This window comes from Phalaenopsis equestris, unplaced genomic scaffold (genome assembly GCF_001263595.1).
Source record: "Phalaenopsis equestris unplaced genomic scaffold, ASM126359v1 Scaffold000221, whole genome shotgun sequence".
Classification (NCBI taxonomy): Eukaryota; Viridiplantae; Streptophyta; class Magnoliopsida; order Asparagales; family Orchidaceae; genus Phalaenopsis; species Phalaenopsis equestris.
The window spans coordinates 259,646-279,235 of record NW_018164663.1 but is presented as its reverse complement, the minus strand read 5'-3'; the positions used below and the strand labels follow the sequence as shown (position 1 = coordinate 279,235).

The following is a 19,590-nucleotide window of genomic DNA, read 5'->3' as shown; positions in this document are numbered from 1 at the left end:
CCTTGCCACCCAACGATGCTCGAGGTGATCTATTGATGAGATAACATGTCATATTCACAGCCTCTGCCCAGAAACTTTTAGGAAGTCCTGCATTCAGTCTCAAACATCTTGCTCTTTAAGTTAAGGACCTATTCATCCATTCTGCCACACCATTCTGCTGTGGTGTCTTCCGCACTGAAAAATGCCTCTGAATCCCATGCTCCTCACAGAACTTCTGAAACAGTGAATCTGTGTACTTTGTGCCATTATCAGACCTCAAATACTTGATTTTTCTGCCAGTTTGGTTCTCCACCTCAGTTTTTCATAGCTTGAATTTAGAGAAGACTTAAGATTTCTACTTCAAAAAATACACCCAAACTTTCTTGGAGAAATCATCAATAAAGGTAACGAAATACTGAGATCCTCCTAATGACAACTCTCTAGTAAGACCTCATACATCAAAATGCACATAGTCAAGAATTCCTTCAATTTTGTGCTTTCCAGTCATAAAACTGACTCTAGTCTGTTTTTTAAGAATACAGAACTTACAAAGATCAAGCTTGCAGCTTTTAACCCCATGCAACAAGTGTCTTCTATATAATTCCGTCATCCTACGTTAACTGAGATAACCCAGTCGCATATGTCATAGCTTTGTGATGTCATTATCTATATCTGACTCCACAGAATGAACTCCACCTACAACTGTACTCTCTAACAGTCTGTAGATATTACATGCAGTCAACTTTCCTTTCATCATAGTCAGTGCACCCTTAACAATTCTAATGGTTTCCCTATCCTCATCAGCCTTATCATCAGCCTTAGGAATAAAACCATTTTTGTGTAGAGTGCCCAAGGAAATCAAATTCTTCTTCAGATCTGGAATATGTTTGACATCACATAACGTTCCAACTGTGTCATCATACATCTGAATTTTGACTTCTCCAATACCAACTATATTACAACATCTATCATCACCCAAATAGACTGAGCCAGAATTAGTTGACATGTATGAAGTAAACCACTCCCTGTTAGGTGTTATGGGATAAGAGCACCCTGAATCAAGAATTCATGCATCCGTGAACTGAGTTGATGAAACTTAGAGCATATCATCATCACTGCAATCTGAATTATCATTCTGCACCATATTTACAGACTTTGATGAAGTATCACCTTTCTTCCTAGTCTGCCTCTTCAACTTTGAACAATCTCTCTTCATATGACCTGACTTCTTGCAGTTGTAGCAATGAATTTCCTTTTTGCATCTAGACTTTGATATGGAATTTCGCCTTCCGGATCCCTCATTCTCTTTCTTCCTTCCACGATCCTGCTTACCCTTAACATATAAACTGTCGCCGTGAGAGCTTTCCCCTGCATTCTGCTTCCGCTGGTTGTGAGCCAACAATGCTACAGTAATCTCATCCACTTTGATAGTTTCTTTCTCATATGTCAGAGTAGTTACCAAGTGTTCATAGGAAGAGGGCAATGAACACAACAAAATCATCGCTCGATCTTCATCCTCAATGCTCACATCAAGCCGTGACAGGTCTGTAATTATTTGTGTTGGCTACATCTAGCAAAAGGTAACCCATTCTTGGCCATACTAAGGCATATATAGTACTCTAAGTAAATAGTAAGCTATCTTAGCAAGCAAACATTTGTCTACCAATTAATTGAAGACAGATATTTCAAACTGTCACTGAGTAAGTGCTAATTATTATAATCAACGATCATAAATTTACTACATCCATTTAATGTATTAATAATAATCGATATAATCACTTCAAATTCTCGATCCTCTTACTCCATTACCTAATGTCACAAAGTCCTCTTAGTGATACTCAAGACATGTCAGCAGGTGAGGCTCATCTAAATTTTAGGTGAAGATTGGGGAGTTGATCCATTTATTGCAACAATGCATGTTGGTGATGTGGCAAGATTAGACGCATCAAATGATATTGTCCACTAAAGAATGGTGGAAGGAGTTCAAATAAGGTGGATGAATTGCAAATGCTGCAAGCAAGGAGATCTATGATGCACTAATTTTTAATATTGATAATTCTATGGATCCTAGATTATGAACTAAGGTGCACTTTTTTGTTCTAGCCCACATGAAGAGTTTATGACTAACCATGTTGTAGGAGTTTGAAAGAATAATCATCTTGTTGATAATGATCTCTTGAACATTGTGGGAGTTAGTTATGTATAGGGCTGTAACTTGATTTCATTTTGATGGCTTCTATAATGTGAGTATTTAAAAGTAGTTCTTTGCAATTTAGTAGATGATGACATATGAGATTTGTTTTAATCAAATCAATAGTGAGACACGATTCATATGAGCTCATGAAGTCAGCAAATGTGGCACAAAGATGATTCTCTCTCTAGATTCCTAGTTATCTTAGACGTGTGGAGAATAATTTATTTGCATCTCTTATCAAACCCTACAAAGATAGAGCATCTTCTGCAAATTACTTGTTCTAATTTGATTCGATTATTTTTAGATTTTGTTAAAAAAAAATCAGGCCTACTATCTTTTCATTAAAAATGATTTGTTTTCTAATTTTGCTATCTCCACAACTTCATAATAATTATAAAAGGAGAGTTACAGGTAGGGCTCAACTCAAGCATATGCTCTAAATTTCTTGTGGAGATTGATGGAGTGGTCTTGGGAGAATGATGGTGGCTTGGTAAGGTAGGAGGCTGGTGGAGTTCTCATTGGGGCTTCCTATCTTATGCTATAGGATGCTTTCATGTGGTATTTGATATTTGCAGGATGTGATGCTATGCTATAGTATGCTTTAGAGGTAAATAATTTTAGGTACATCAGAATTGTTGCCAAGATGAGCTACAAATGTTAATAGGTCGGTGTCAATTAGTGGGGCTTGAAAATTCATGGTCGTAATGTGATATTTTAATCTTCAGTAGATTATTTAGTAGTGACATCTATAACGGGCGATCGTCAATCTTTAGTAGATTATTTATATGGAGAAGGTGATCAAAGTCAAGCTAGGTTTATTAGAAGTCCCAATTTAAGATTTGGAAATTGTGAAGGAAGTGAATAAACAAAAGAATGAAGATAATGTCATATATTATTGTTCTGTTTTTTTTAAATAAGTACTATTAGTAGAGAGTTAGAAAGAATAGACAGCCGGTAGTGGGTGGTAAGGCTTGGGATCCATATGGTGGATTTAATGGATTCTTAGGGACAAACTACATTCTTGGGGATAAACTACGGTGGCTTTGAGTAACTACTTCTATAAATGGTAGGTGATTGGAGTTAAGGTCAATTTGCTACAAGTTTTGGTTTGAGACTTTGGAAACCCTCAAGGAAATATATAAAGTAATGGATGAAGATATACTACTGTATATTATATGGGTTCTCTTAACTTTTTTACTCTTAGTGTTTGCTTTTCTCGAAGCAAAACAAGTGAGAAAAGTGATTTGTGGGAAGAAAAAAAGGAGAAACCTAGAAAGAGAAAGTAATATTGAGGAGATATGTAGGTGTGAAAATATTATAATCCTGTAATTATCTTTGGATCTATTGTAATATTTCTTTCTATGATCATGGATTTGGGTGGATCTCACTGAACCGCATGGTATTTGTCTTGGTGTTTTACTTGCAGTTTTTATTTCTATCATATATCCTTCAAGGGATAGGATTTTCTGATCTTCTATTCTTATGAGCTAAGTTGAAATTGATTTCTTCATTCTAGCTAAGGTAATTGCTCCACAACTTCTCTATTTTACGGTGAGTGTACGAGCAATAGTGAAAAAAAATTGAATTCAATGGCTCAAATAGATCATAGACACATAAAAACATCTCTTTTCATCTCCTTTTTTATTAGTATGTGATATATATGTATATATCTGTGTGTCATATTGAAAGGCCATTGATTCTGGTTGGGCTGTTTTCAAGGGCTCTGGGATTACAAATGCTAAAGTTCAAGGGGTGCCGTCCCATACCCAACGGTGCTAAAGTAAGAACCCCTATTTGGTTCTTCAACTACATACCTAAATCATTTAGAATTGCTCGCTCGAAACACAGATTGAGAAGGATAAAGGACAAATCAAGAATGCTCATAACTCCAAAAATCGGAAAGAGGGGAAGAAGGAGAAGAAAAATACGGAATAGGGAGAGAGCTTACTGGATTTTCATTCTATTCCTCAATCTTTCATATTGAGACTATTTATAGATGCAAAAAAATTATCAATTTCATTAATACTAAATACCAACTAATTAACTATGCTTATTAAATCTAATACAAGAACTAACTATTGTTGTATGCTATCACACTTACACTCAAATTCTTTCCTTTTCAGATATTCCAGGACAAAAGTCTTCGTTATTGTTTTCTTCATGACCTTTAGCCTGTTTTTTGGCCAATTCTGCTCCTTTACTGGCTGTTGCTATTCACAGCAACAATGAAGAGACAAATACTTCACATGATTAAGTACAGGTACGTTCCCTTCATCTTCGGAAAGCAGGTTAGTTGAGTTTCTTTAAAGGGGCATTTACATACATACCACTCAATTCTCTTGTATTTACGTATATCTAACAGGTAAAACTTTAATGTTTACATTGATTTCACTCGAATCTTTTAACATGTAATAAAAAATACCATAAATTAAGTCAGATGCACCTTTTAGGTTCATAGCACCAAGGTGGTCGAAATCTAAATATCAAACTCTAGGTGTTAGATATGTAAATACATAAGAATTGTGTGGTATGTATGTAAATTTCTCTTTTTCAAGTTCTTTTCCCTGCAATCTTGCTTTAGTCTCAACCTATATTTCTGCTGAAGATGCTGGTGCTTCTAGTAGCTTGGCCTAATGCCTTTATATTTATAGTAAACTAAACACTAAACAGCCTATAATGATTGTCTTAATGATGAGTCTTAGACTAAAGCTCTCTCCTGTCCTGAAGAAAGCCTATACTTAATGCGAAAAACCATCATTTTTAGCTAATATAATGCATGATTAGGGATGTACTTTGTAGTTAATTCTGCAATTTTCATGATTTGGTTCTATTTTGTTAGGGTCGGTGGAGAATATTGAGGACAATCATGCAGGTTTCATATATCCATCTATGAATTTTAATTTTTTATCTAATGCATTTTAGATTCTTAAATTTATTGTGGAAAATAGTTCATTTCAATTTCTGCAAATTTAGAGTCTTATTTTTCTTTAGAATTGTCGTGTCTTGGAAAATTCATGGTCGTAATGTGATATTTTAATCTTCTAACTCCCCTCCACCAGATACACACACAACACATTTCATGTAAAAAATCATAATTTTTTACTATAAATATGATAAAATTGGGGTCATTTAACTGTTCAATTGATGATCTAAAACCTCCAGTTGCACTTCAACGTCTTCATTTGGGCTTGCTTGGATATAGATTGAACTAATGTTGACATTATTGAGTTTGTTTTGTTGAGGCAGTGAGTTTGACTATAAACTTGTTAAAATCAGGCTCAGATGCTCTTTAATTTGAATTTGAATTTAGAAGGTTGATTATAAAAAATGCGTGGAGATTCCTGCGTAATAAAAGTTTGTTGATGACACATCATGAGCAAATATTAGCAATTGCATCAATTATAGATGTATTTTCATGAGTCGAATCATCTTAGATTTTATGTTATCATGGCCATATTAGTTAGATTTTCTAGTTCTATTTGGAGCAGCCTTCTTAGCAGGAGAAAGCTAGGCCCGGACATCCTGTCTCATATATATAATTACATCTCTAACAGCTAAACTTTGATTTTTATATATATGCCACTCTAAGTGTACTCTTTGTAATATGTTTGTGTTACATATGTAAATAGATAGTTTGGGGGGTATGAAAGCAAAATATATTGAGATCCAAATCCAAACAGCAACGAGAAGGTTGAAAAACACAGAAAAACACAATTTTACCGCACACCACCACATCACCATGAATGCTATCAAATAAATATTCAAATAATGGGCTCAATTTATTCCCGGCATAAGCGCCGAATAAGAACTGCGAGCCGGAAGCACCACGTCATCATTTCGAGTCAACGACGGCGGCGACATACACGTCATATGATCAGTTAACGGGCAGACCGGGCAGTGAGCCAGAAAGTCAGCGCACTCAGCCGGCGAGCGTTGATCACTCAACCCCGGTACACAGTTCCGGCGGACGTCGAGAACGCCCTTCTTAATCAAGGTCCGGCAGAGGGGTCCGAGCTTAGTGAAGTAGTTGTGGGAGAGGGAGAGGTTGAGTAATTTTCCGGCGAAGGCTAGCCGGCACAAGGTGTCGGGAACTTCGCCGTAGAGTCTGTTGACGGCGAGGTTGAGCTGTTCGACGTTTAGGAGGCAGGCGAAGGAGAAGGGTATGGGGCCGGTGAGTTCGTTGAAGCCGGCGTCGAACACGGTGGCTTTCTTCAGATTGCCGATGCCGGCGGGGAGGCAGCCGGAGAGCTTGTTGTTCAGGAACAGTACCTGAGGGGAGAAGGATGTCAGGATATATCTTCATATAATTTATTTATATGGATTGAATTTGAATTGCATTGTTTTGATATCATTTTATTTTTTACTTCGATAAAATAAAAAGGTAAAAGTCGTGTTTTAATGTACAAATTTGTTACAGAAAGTGTTATAATTACATCTAAACATAAAAAATTAGGTGTTAGATATGTAAATGCTAAAGTATTATGTGTTATATTTGGTAATCTGAAAATGATTAGATTTTTATGGAGAAGCGTGATTCTAATTATAAAATTTAGTCGCATCAATATATATATATATATTTCTTCAAAAAGAAATCAATATTTGGCAGATACCTAAATTTCAATTTTCCATCCGCATCAAGGCCTCATAATGAGAACCTGTGCCTAACTATTCAATAACCGTGTGCCACGAGGAATCGACCCGAGGGGACTTACAGTGAACCCCGACAAGTAACAGGCCACGTATATACAACTAACAAAATTGAATGTGCTATTTTTCAAATTGTGATCACTCGCCATCTGCACGATAGGTTAATCTCATTCTGGCGATAGAAGCACCTCATATAATGATCAAGAGTCTTCAAACAATTTCAAACGATAGGCAAAGTTTAGCTGATTGAGTCAGCCCTGCCGACCCGAGAAGACATTTCATTAATCATTTGTTGTTCGTTCTCTCTGTCTTTCTATCTTGCTCTCTTCTTATGCTCTAACTTTTGAGTTATAATTCAAGGACAGATTAGGATACAACATATGTTAAGAATTGGTGTTATGTATGTAAATGTGAAATTATAAGTGTTAGATATGTAAATACAGTAGAATTGCATGGCATTTATGTAAATAGTAAAAAAAAATAAAACTTTTACCTCAATAAGTGTATCAGAGGCATTGGAAATGGAAGCTGGAATAGGACCCGTAAATCCATTGTTAGCCAATGTAAGATAACGAACCTTAGATTTTCCAAAATCAGCAGCAATCGGCTGATCAAACCGATTATTATTAATAAAAAGATAATTGAGCCGGAGCGTAAATATAAAACCGGGAACCGAACCGGCAAACCTATTGAACCGGATGTCCAGGAAGGTAAGGTTACGGATCCGAAGAACGCTCGCGGGAAAACCACCGCTCAAGAGCGTAAATATAAAACCGGGAACCGAACCGGCAAAACTATTGAACCGGATATCCAGGAAGGTAAGGTTACGGATCCGAAGAACACTCGCCGGAAAACCACCGCTCAGCTGGTTGTTACTGACGTCGAGCTCATAGAGAAAAGGAAGGCTTGAGAGATCGGGAACGGTGCCGGAGAAGGCGTTGGAGTTGGCGTGGAAGAGAGCGAGGTCGGGAAGCTCGTCGAGGAAGCCGGCGAGGGAGGGGGCGGCGAGTCGGAGGCCGTTGAAGTCGACGGAGGCGATGGTGGGGGTCTTGGTGAGGCCGGGGGGAGTGTCGCAGTAGAAGCCGTGGTAGGTGCAGGGGCGGTTGCCGGACCAGGATTTGGTGATGCCGTTGGGGTCGCAAGTTATGGTTTTTTTGAACCGTTGGATTACTTTGTAGGCTTCGAATTGTTTTTCGTTTGGGAAGTCGCATGGTTGTGGTTCTGCGGGTGCTGGTGTTTGTGGTGGTGGGAGGCCTGAACCTCCGCCACCGGCTCCGCCGCCGCCGCCGCCAATGCCGATGCCTATGGTACCATCGCCGCTGCCGCCGCCAATGCCGATGTCGATGGAGTGAAGAGAGGGGAGAGTGAGGAGAAGGAGAATAAAAGAGGAGGTGCTCCCTTTGCCCATTTTACTCTGCTTTCACTCTCTTTGCTTTTATATAAACTCTGCCTCCCAACAAATGGACTTCTTATTATTAACACACACAATAATTATATATATATTTTTAAGTGCATACACCTTTCCCATGTTCATGACATTAAGGTGTTAATTAAAAGTGCAACGATTAAATTAGGGATGTAAGATGTGCAAATACATAAAAATTGTGGTATGTATGTAAATTTTCCTTAAAAAAAGAGTAAAAATGTCTTTCACATGTAAGCAATGGAAATCAGCGATTTGCAATTTTCAAATTTAGAAGAAAGGCTTATGTAGAGGACTTTGTTAGGAAAAAAATATTACATCAGTATTACGCACGTAGAGTAACGTGCGTAGCCAATGAAATCACGCCACGACACCCCGCGTGTTATTCAGTGTTATTGTGTGTTATTCATGTGTTATTGTGTCATGAGAATATTCATGGTGTTATAATAACACAATAACACATCAATAACGCATGAATAACACACAATAACTCATGAATAACACGAGAGAGAATATTCCCCCGTGTTACTGCTTTGTTTTTTTCTATGTCGGGAATATTCCGCGTGTTATTCAGGTGTTATTGTGTGTTATTCATGTGTTATTGTGTCCTGAGAATATTCTCGGTCTTATAATAACACAATAACACATCAATAACACATGAATAACACACAATAACACATGGGGGAATATTCCCTGTGTTACTGCGTCGTTTTTTTTCCTGTCGCGTGGGATGTCGCGGCGTGATTTCATTTGCTACGCATGTTACTTCTACGTGCACACTGATGTAATATTTTCCTTTGTTAGGGATGGGGGAGTAAAAGAAATGGGGCCAGAGGTTCACGGGTGTCTCTTTATGTCATATGAAAGGAGAGCATATTAGAATATTTTAATTGCAAGATGGGGAATATATCATTGCAAGGTGGTTGATTGGACATAAATTATACACATTCTAAAATAATTATAAAATAATAAGAATTTAATAAATTATGATTTACTTTGTTGTGAATTATTCCAAATGCTAAATGTAAACATCGAGCCACGGGTGCCAGATATGTAAATACATGAAAGTAAAGTAGCGACTTATGCAAATAGATAATTCAGTAGAATGCTCAATCAAATTTATCAAGTAGGTCTGTAAATTTAGCTTGATGATTGTCAATCACTCGAAAATTGATTCTAATTTTGGTTTGGATTGAAATAGACGAGCAAAGCCATGAGCCGAAACTTTGGATTGAATTTTAGCTCCATATATTGATGCTAAAAATTGATATGCACAAGTTTTCAACACTTTTTGAATTTAAATATATTCTCTAGGATTAGTTTGAGATAGCCACAAATTTTTATTTGGAAATTTATATAAATTCACACAATTCTTATGTATTTACATATTATGTATTTATATAAATTCACACAATTCTTATGTATTTACATATCTAACACCTAAAGTTTAATATTTACATTTAAAACATCTGTTATCATAAAACAAGCATAAAATGATGTATTTCGCTTATAAAAAGATGGTGATTGTGATATTATTTTTAATATGATGTTAAAGATACGAGCAATATGCATGCAAATAAGAATGTTTAGATGCTAGATATGTAAATACAAAAGAATTGTGCGGTATATATGTAAATACCTCTTTTTTATAAAAAAAATTCTTAGACATTTACATATCTAATATCTAAAATTTCATATTTTCATACATAACACTCATATCCTTAATATCATATTAAAAATATTACTTTTACTAACCTTTTAAAAGTAAATACACTTTTTTATGTGTAAGTTCATGACACCAAAGTTTGATATATCAAACTTTTAAGTGTTAGATGATGATAATAATAATAATAAATTATTATTATTATTATTATTATTATTATTATTATTATTAAGGAATGGATTATGAATTTTTCAAAATCTTTCAAAAAAATGAACGAAAGCCAGACTTAAATTGCTTATTATCATTAAGTGTTAGATGATGATGTTTAGTCCCTCAACTATCAACCAATTGTACTCATGTAATTTTTATTTGTAGGGCAAGTCGTCCATGTTTAAAATTTAAAATTATAGTAATACAAAGCTTAAAGATAATTCATAATCCATTTCTTAATAATAATAATAATAATAATATTATTATTTTTATTATTATTATTATTATTATTAAGAAATGGATTATGAATTATCTTTAAGCTTTGTATTACTATAATTTTAAATTTTAAACATGGACGACTTGCCCTACAAATAAAAATTACATGAGTACAATTGGTTGATAGTTGAGGGACTAAATTGCTTATTTTCTAATTTGATGGTTACTTAACCTAAGATTAAACTCTTTGGAGAGAGCTTATCTTAAGTACAATGGAGTTGATACAACATCATTTGCTTCTGCAGCACATATATCAATGACAAAAGTTAGAACAATAAGGAATTAATGCATAACCTTGCATGAGTTATATAAGAATGAACTTTGGAAGATTTATATCAAACCTCTCAATTCTCACGTATTGATGTATCTAATCACGGAACTTTAATTTTTGCATATACATCACCTTACCTATATATGAAAAGTTACATTTCATGAAGGTTGCGGCCCGACTACTGTGCATGCTGAGGAGGCAGAGACCCAGGGATGTGCATTTCGTGAAGACAGCGACTCGATAAATGAGTATGCCGAGTAGGCAGTGACCCGAAAAATGGGCATACTGTGAAAATAGTGGCCTGATAGATGGTTATGCCAAGACGGCAGTGATCCGGTGTTGACATCATTTTTGGTTAAGTTCAATCGACATTTTACTCATTGAACAACCACATTGGACCTATAAATCACATTCGTCGCGTAGTGCGTGAATCGAACTTAAATTGGCCCGATTGTCAACGAACTTGTCCGGACGGCCCCGGATGACGAAACTGTGCCAACGATTGCCTTAAGTGTCCCAAACCCTAATTTTCCCATAGCGTGCGTAGGATGGCATCGTGGCTTCCTTTGGCAATAAGAGGCTTCTAGACGAGCGTATGGTGACTTCTAAACATTAATTTAGGCACCAAGCATGTCTCACGTCCTGAAAGAACCCTTCCAAAGGGGGTTTCCCAGTATGGTTGAATCGCCACCAACCCTATCTACTTGCCCCAAACAAGTGCTAAAGAGTCCCGGGTGGGTGTTTGAGCTAACAGATGATACAGATGAGTCGTAGGCCACCCCGAGTCGTTCAGGTGTACACCCTATACTAGTGACATAAAAAAATGATGCCAACAACCTTATCTGAGTGTGTCGTTGCATCGTATTCAGGGTGAATTTTTTATATCGTCTTCAATAGGCATCATTGCACCGTATGTGAGGTACGTTATTGCATTACTGTTGAGGTGTGTCTTTGGGATGTCTCGTTGTACTGTATGTGGGGTGTATTATTACATCATCAATGAAGTGTGGCGTTGCAATGTATTCGGGGGTACATTGGTACACCGTTTCTGGGATGTGTCATTGAACCATATGTGGGATTTATTGTCACAGATTCATTGGAGTTTGTCGTTGCACTGTATTCATGGTACATTGTTATACAGTCTGTGGGAGACGTCATTGCATCGTATGTGAGGTGTGTTGTTATACAGGATGTCTCATTGTTCTGCATTGTACGTCAATATTCTGAAGCGCATGTAGTGATTTTGTAAGGGGTTCATTGCAATGAGTGAGAGACAACCAACGGTGGTCTATAGTGACCAGCGAGTGGTGGTCGACAGTGGTTAGCGGTGACATGAGTTGAAATTATTTGCTAGATCAGTAGTGCAGAAGCAATGTTGGACTTCAACCCTTTGTCCAAACTTCATTCTTCTTCTTGCTCAAGATCTCACTCCTCCCAAGATGGGGGTGGAACTATATTTATAAAGTTTGGGAGAATCCTCTTTGGAAATAAAAAAGAATTTGAACCTCTCAATGAGACGACCCGAAGTGATTCTCTTAATTGGACATCGTTCGAAGAACATTTTAGTGTCTTAGTTGTGTCACAATTTAACGAGCTTGGGTTCTTTCCATTTGTCTCGTTGAGGCGCTCGATTTGACTATAAGCTTGCAGATTTGGAATTCATTTGACCTTTCAAATTATACACTCAAAGCTTTCAATAATGGTTTAACTGCTTGAATTGGGCTTGGTTTGATCCGGATTGGACCAATGTTGGTATCATTGAGTATGTCTTGTCGAGCCGGTTACTTTGACAACAAATTTTCTGAAATCAAAGTTCTGGATTATCTTTAATTGAAGTTTGAATGTTCCATGCTATAAAATTATCTCGAGATTCATGTTAGATGTTGGAATTTTAGTGACGGAGTATCAAAACAGATGCATAAGAAACTGGATTTAACTTTTAAAAATAAATAATAATTGATCTTATTTTAATTTTTATATTAAAGATTTGAATGTTATATATTATGAAAATTTATGTATGAGTTATGCAAATATATAAGAATTATGTGCTAAATACTTGAGTAGTGTTGGATCTTAGTTTGTCATTTGTGAATCATGCTCCGAGAGTTAGAATAGATTGAAGGAGAGAATGAAGAGAGTAGAATAAGCTCTGGATCTTTGTAGGGAGAATCGGTGGCAAGTTCCATTTATTCTTATTTTTGTCCCGTACTTATAGTGATATGTTTTATATAATTACAGAAAAGATAAAATAATTATAGAAATCATTTTTAATGTCATTAAGACTCTAATTGTTTGTATAGATTTTATGTCATTCTTGTATTACAATTTGCATTTCAACATTGGCGATAATCGGCCAATCGATTGGCTTGAAGTCAACCAACTGAGGCGATCGACCGAGTGCATCTGTGCCCTCTGGAGTACGCGTTGGTCGGTTGAGGTGTTCAACTGTATGAGGATCTTGCTCGGTGTCTTTTGACACAATCGACCAGAGCGATCAGTTGTGAGGTGATCTTTCGGTCTAGATGCGGGGTTGGTCAATCGAATGTGATCAACTGGTTTTTTTCATAGTTCGCCATGACTCATTTTCTATTCAGCGCGAGTTTTAGAGGGCACGTGTCTCGCCTGCCTGGTTGGTTTGTCACCTCGGTCATATCTCCCAAACTTGCAAGATCTTACCTAGATCTTGTCGCAGCCCTCGCGGAGTATCCGATGAGACTCACTGTTGTGATGATTCACGATCCACTTTTAGTGGGTCTTGTTGATATCAAGCAGGGAACCATCTTCGGAGCATGAACTTATCCCGGGTTTGGAGACGTAATTTCATGTTCAACCTTCGATTATCGGTTGATTGCTTACCTTAAGACCCTTTCCTCTTTGTCATTTGTTCTCTTTAATATTCGTGTTTGCATTTTGGTATATATTTTTGAAAAGTTAAATGAACTTTTTATGCACGAACCCGATCTACATTATAACCCGTTTAATATAATGCAAAATAACTCTTCGAGTCAAAGCCAGGTCAATTTCTAGTCAATTTTTAATCAAATCAAGGTTAACGAGTCGATTTCACGTCAATTTAGTGTGTGATTTGGCGAGTGAATCAGAACCAGACTGAAAAAAATTAAACAAATTAAAATTTTTAATCTAAAAAAATTAAAAGAATTTTAATTTAAATTCGATGCTATCTATTTAGATTAATCTAATCTTAAATTATTCAAGTCAGATTCCAATAAAGCCCATACGCTGAAAAAAATATTACATTTATTTATTTTTTTTTATGAAAATATGACAATAATTAAAATTCTGATGTATTTCTGTAAACGCCACTCCTGTTGTAACCGCCACTGCTGCTCCAAACGCCGAGAACATAGAGCAGCAGGAAAAATATTTGTGTACGTAAGACGTACGCAGAGCTGCGTCCGTCGGGAGGTTATTCAGATGAAATAAGATGGGTTATATTCGTGCTATACCCTCCTATAACTTCTCTGTAACCTATATTGAAATAAGATGGGTTATATTCGTGCTATACCCTCCTGTAACTTCTCTGTAACCTACGTTTAACCTACAAATAAATTCCGCGCTTCTGTAGTTCTGATAGGTATAGGAAAGTTACAGATAACCTACAAATAAGTTCCGCGCTTCTGTAGTTCCGATAGATATAGGAAAGTTACAGGAAAATTACAGCAGGTATAACATGAATTCAATCCCCGTGTACCCTTTAAATAATCTCTGACATACACAACATTATGTACTCTTGCGTAATCAAATATTTGCCGTTCTGAACTGCAGGCATCGGCGAAAGTTTATGGACGAGCTTATGGACGAACTAACTGGTCCACTTCCAATTTCCACCGACGCGTACGGCGCACACATGAGAGAAGCCGTTGCTCACCGACTCCGGCTGCCGACGATAGCTGACAGGTCTTCGGTTAACCGGTAGTGACGGCACCAGCACGCTAAATGCTGACATTTGGCTTTTGGCCATTTTCCAAGAAAGTGTGGGGTTAGCAGAATCCAAGGTGGAGAATGGGGCAAGCAAACAAGGCTAAGCCACACGATGGGCCGATGGCGCCTATTCCTAATTTCTTAACAGCTGTTCATATAAATAAAAGTAAATAATCTTAGTACTAAGCCTGCGGAGAAATTAAGGATCTGTTCTTTAATCAGAAGATTCAAATTTGAAGTTTTTTTTAACATTAATTTTTAATTTAGTTTATAATAAAACTCATCTTATATAGGGGTGTAAACGAGCCGCGTATATATTTCGAGCTCAAAAATTGTGTTCGTGTTCGACTCAAACGAGCCGAACAAGAATAAAGAGTCGTTTTGACAAACCTCGTCACGTTGCCATAAGAAGTTAAAAATTGGGGCAAGATTTAAAAAATATTGTTTATATGAAAGCATCATTTGAATCTAATTTAATAATTTTAATTCTATTTTCTTAATTAATACTTTAATTGATTATAAATCTTTGTAGTTTTGTAATCAATTATTTTTTTAAAAATACTACTCATCAAATATATATATATATATAACGAGCCAAACACGAACGAACAAATCTTTGTTCGTGTTCGGCTCGTTAACTTAGCGAACGAGCCGAACAAGAGTTTCTTAACCAGTCGAACATGAGTTGTTCGCGAACAACAAGCCGTTTTTACAGCCTCAATCTTATATTTAAAAAAAATATCAATTAATCAAGATTTATTTTTTCTAATCAAGATTTATCTGTTTAAGGTCATCCGGATGTGATGATATAGATTTTATCATGAAACTACGCAATCAATGGCATGGTCAAATTCACATCATCGTCGGCACATATAACTATCTGAACATAATATTTTCTCTCAACTGTACACTATTTATAATTATATAATCATATAATTAATCACCAAAAATCAAAATACCTAAAACATGAATCATATATAGATGCAATCAAATATTACCGAAGAGAACTTAATTCTGATGAAAAATTCAAAATGTTACAAATGCCTTGAGTACATGATCCCACATAAAACAGATCAGAAATAGTTTGGTCAAACAGATGACGAATCTGACGAGCTCATATTAGAATCGAGCGACTTGACAAGACAAATCCAACAAAGTTGAGATTGCTCAATTCTGATATTATTAAGGTAGTCAAATGCTCACTAAACTTTGTTTGATCAAGAGAATCTTTTTGGCCATTCGATCAGAGTTGTTAATATTCATTTATTAAATACAACCGAGATTTTATAAATAGAGCCATACTCCCCTCTTGAGAAGATGAGAAAATTTGAGCCTGCAGAAAACAAAAGCTTAAAGAAGGAGTTGAAGTCCATCGTTATTTTGTTGTTGGCCATTGCTGACCACCAGTCGCCGTTTATCGTCGAACACCAATCGTCAGCTGTCACCGATCATTATCGGTCGCCACCCTCTTCTTACAACAAGTTCATCCCACATACTTATGTTGTGGGAGAAGGAATTATAACTGTAATAACAAAATTATAGTTGATCTCTTCAATTAGGCCAGACCCCATAGTTATTTTCCTTTCTAAGTTTTTCACGTAAAACTCATGTTATCTCTATCGGTTGTTTTCTTTCATCTGAGTGTGTGCTGACTTCTCATGAAATTTTAAAACGATAATCAATTACTCTATCGCTACAAATATTCTAGCACACATCAATATCATAACATTAATCATATGAAAATAAAAAAATTAAGAAATTAAATTTTATAACTACATAAAATCAACGGAAGTAAATCTTTTATCGGGATATCATAATTTTGCAAGCTAATCGAAATTTTGAAGCTCGAAACTATTACCTTGAAAGTGATATTTGGCGGTTTTACATGCATACCATTCAATTTCTTTGTATTTACATAAATATTAGACTCCTAATCTTCAAATATATATGTCACATCATTTATGAGTGTCCTATGCCTGAAATAGATGTATTTACCCTCGTAATCATAGTGGTACTTTAATGCGATTAGAACGATTTAGGTGGTATAAAAATAAAAAAAAAATTTATGTCTGTCAGATGTGTAAATATGATTTAGGTGGTATAAAAATAAAAAAAAAATTTATGACTGGAAAAATATTACATCAGGACATACTCTTAATGTAGAGCTATGTTCGGAGTCCATTGATATGCAGACAAGTGACTTCAAGGAAAAGCGTGCATTTTCCTGTGATCTGGCCCAGTAACACAGGAGAATATCCCTCCTGTGTTATTCTTTGTTATTCAGATGTTATTGTGGCTGTATTGATGTGTTATTGTGTTATTATAACATTGAGAATAATCCTTGATGTGTTATTGTGTTATTATAACACTGAGAATAATCTCATAACACAATAACACCTGAATAATGCTGAATAACACGGGAGAAATATTCCCCTGCGCCAAAACGATTTTTTCTTTTATTTTTCTGTCATCTCTACATGTTCGCATATCAATGGACTCTAAACATAGCTCTACATTAGGACTCCTGATGTAATATTTTTCTGTAAATACAATGAAATAGGTGGCATATTTGTAAATATCCCTTGTTATTTTTATATTAATATTTTTTTTGAGTAGTAAATTATATATTAAAATAGATTTAATGGCAGTTTAATGGATAAGCAGCTAGAGGCTATCAAAAATCTTGATTAGCCGAATTAAGAATATATATAGGAAGGCATAAATACAAGATTTTAAACGGGGCTTAATGACATTTTTCTGTAAAGATTTTTTTGTATTTGATTAGGGATGATTTAACACATTATATTTGCTACTGGATTTGAACTCTCTAATAATGCTAACAATAATATCAATGGCTTCTTAATATGTTAACCTAATTTTTTTTCCCCTTCATCACCTGCATCAATATCAAGGCTCCTCATTCAAAATCAAATATCCAAAAAATAGAAAAATGTACCGAAAAAAAGGGGGTCGTTAACATGCATTTCACACAATTTTTTAGGTATTTATATATCTATCACTTAAACTTTCATATTTACATATAAAACACTCAAATAATTAATATTATATAAAATGCCGCTATTGCATACTTCTATAAGCAAAATAAACCTTCCATGTAGAGTGATGACACTAAAGTGTTATTTATGTAAATATAAAAATTTAAATATGAGATTTATAAATTTCTAAAAATTGTGTGGTATGTTTGTAAATTGTTTTCTTTAAAAAAAAAGTTGAGTCTAATCTCAGAGTCATTGCTAATTGCATTATAATTTTTAATTGAGTATTCATATCATCATATATGGTATTCATGTTAATATAAAAAAAAAGACAATACGGTACTTTTGAAATCCACCGTATAAAAATAATTAAAAAAAAAAAGGCAAAATTAAGAAGCACAATAAGATTAAAAGTATTTCTACTTCAATACTAAATAGTAAATTTCAAAAGTACGAGTACGCATCTCGTCGTACCCGCATCAGACGGCCCTCGTCTTCCGGGTTACCATACCGCCCTCCTCCGCCTGACCGCGGCTGAGTGACGTGGAGGTAGGCGAGCTTCTCACCGGTGGTAATTGTATCGCATGAGCTTGTTGGCAGCAGCAAGGACGAGGAGAAATGCGTGCGGTGAATCAATCAAAACACTCCCCATGCAAATTAATTTCTCGAGGGGGAGGGGATCTGAGTCATGGGCCTCGACATTTTGACCCATGGATGGACGCCCACTCTGCCCGGCCCAGTGGCAGGGGTCACAGATCCGACCAGTTCGTCAAGGAATCGAATGCGGTTCGGTAGCAAACCGCAATAAACGTCAGACCGGTCATTCATACCGTCTTTGAGAACATGGTCGATGAGATAACGGTGGGCATTGTGAATCTCCACAAAAACCTACAAGTAGAGCTCAAAAAGTTAATATCGGCATTTATTTTATTTTTGTTGGGGCAATAACTTGCAACCCAATTATTATGTATTTTGATGTCGAACACCTAAATTTTATTTTTTAGATTTATATCACTCAAATTTTTTATATCACACAAGAAAATATATCATCATTTTAACTTTCAAAAGATGAAATATACATTTCCAAGTATAGGTGAGATGGCATGCATGTAAAAGTCGAAGTTTAGCACGTATATACATTGATCAAGTAGTATGCATATAAATCATACTTCCTTTTTTTTGGCATTTACATACATACCGCACAAATCTTATGTATTATATATCAAACAAAAATTTTAATATTTACATTCATAACCCTCAAATCTTTAACACCACATAAAAATATATATATAAAAAAAAAGTCAAATGCACTTTTTTATACATGAATTATTTTGAAATTAACTCTAATATTTTTCTATTATGACTATTTCAACCCCAATTTCAATAGTCTAATGCTATTTTGAGACTTCTATATTCTGGGATTAAAATAGCCCCATATAAATAATCGGAAGTTTTTTCGACATTTACTTCATAATTTTGCAACGCCAAGGTGTTATAAATATAACTTTCAAAAGTTAAGTGTTTTATTTCAAAAGTTATATAAATCTATAAGAATTGTGAGGTACATATATAAATACAGCTTTAAAATTTAATAAAAAAAATATAATAATAAAAAAATATAATTATTTAAATAATTAATTCGATCTAAAAACACAAAATTAATCGTAGTTGATTCATTTTAATCGAGCTAATAAAAATTATTTGAGTTTGGCTTGCTCGGTTAACACGATTCAAGTATGAGCTATTCAACGAACCAAACACAAACTGTTCAGGAATGAGTTTTTGTTACAGTGCCATGATGCCTTCTATTGAGAGTGAGGGATCGACTCCAATCCAGCTTAACATTTAACAGGATAATTTGCTCGAGTTGAGCTTAATATTATACAAACAAAAAAATAGAAGTTAAAAGGTCAAGGATACAAATAGTAAAAATTGGCGGCATTTACTTACATGCCATCCAATTCCTAACTATTTACTTATCTAACATCT

The 19,590-nt window shown here is 35.4% G+C and overlaps 1 protein-coding gene and 1 long non-coding RNA gene across 3 annotated transcripts in view; one reads left to right on the top strand and one right to left on the bottom strand.

Annotated features, from left to right (window-relative positions):
• The window catches only part of LOC110023160, a 9,735-nt gene extending 4,511 nt beyond the window's left edge, over nucleotides 1-5,224 (top strand). Inside the window, exons 2-3 of one of the 2 annotated variants that reach the window (XR_002293858.1) lie at nucleotides 4,297-4,433; nucleotides 5,013-5,224. This is a non-coding gene — a long non-coding RNA (uncharacterized LOC110023160). Of the gene's footprint in view, nucleotides 1-4,296; nucleotides 4,434-5,012 lie in introns of those variants that run through there. The other variant, XR_002293857.1, reaches the window with a different exon arrangement.
• Nucleotides 5,225-5,336: 112 nt separating this feature from the next.
• LOC110023166 (uncharacterized protein At4g06744-like) lies at nucleotides 5,337-8,294 on the bottom strand. Its single transcript, XM_020722442.1, has 3 exons — nucleotides 7,686-8,294; nucleotides 7,314-7,577; nucleotides 5,337-6,442 (listed from the first exon to the last, which is right to left on the bottom strand). The coding sequence occupies exons 1-3, from the start codon at nucleotides 8,226-8,228 to the stop codon at nucleotides 5,948-5,950; spliced, it is 1,302 nt and encodes a 433-aa protein (XP_020578101.1). The 5' UTR covers nucleotides 8,229-8,294; the 3' UTR covers nucleotides 5,337-5,947.
• Nucleotides 8,295-19,590: the final 11,296 nt, after the last annotated feature.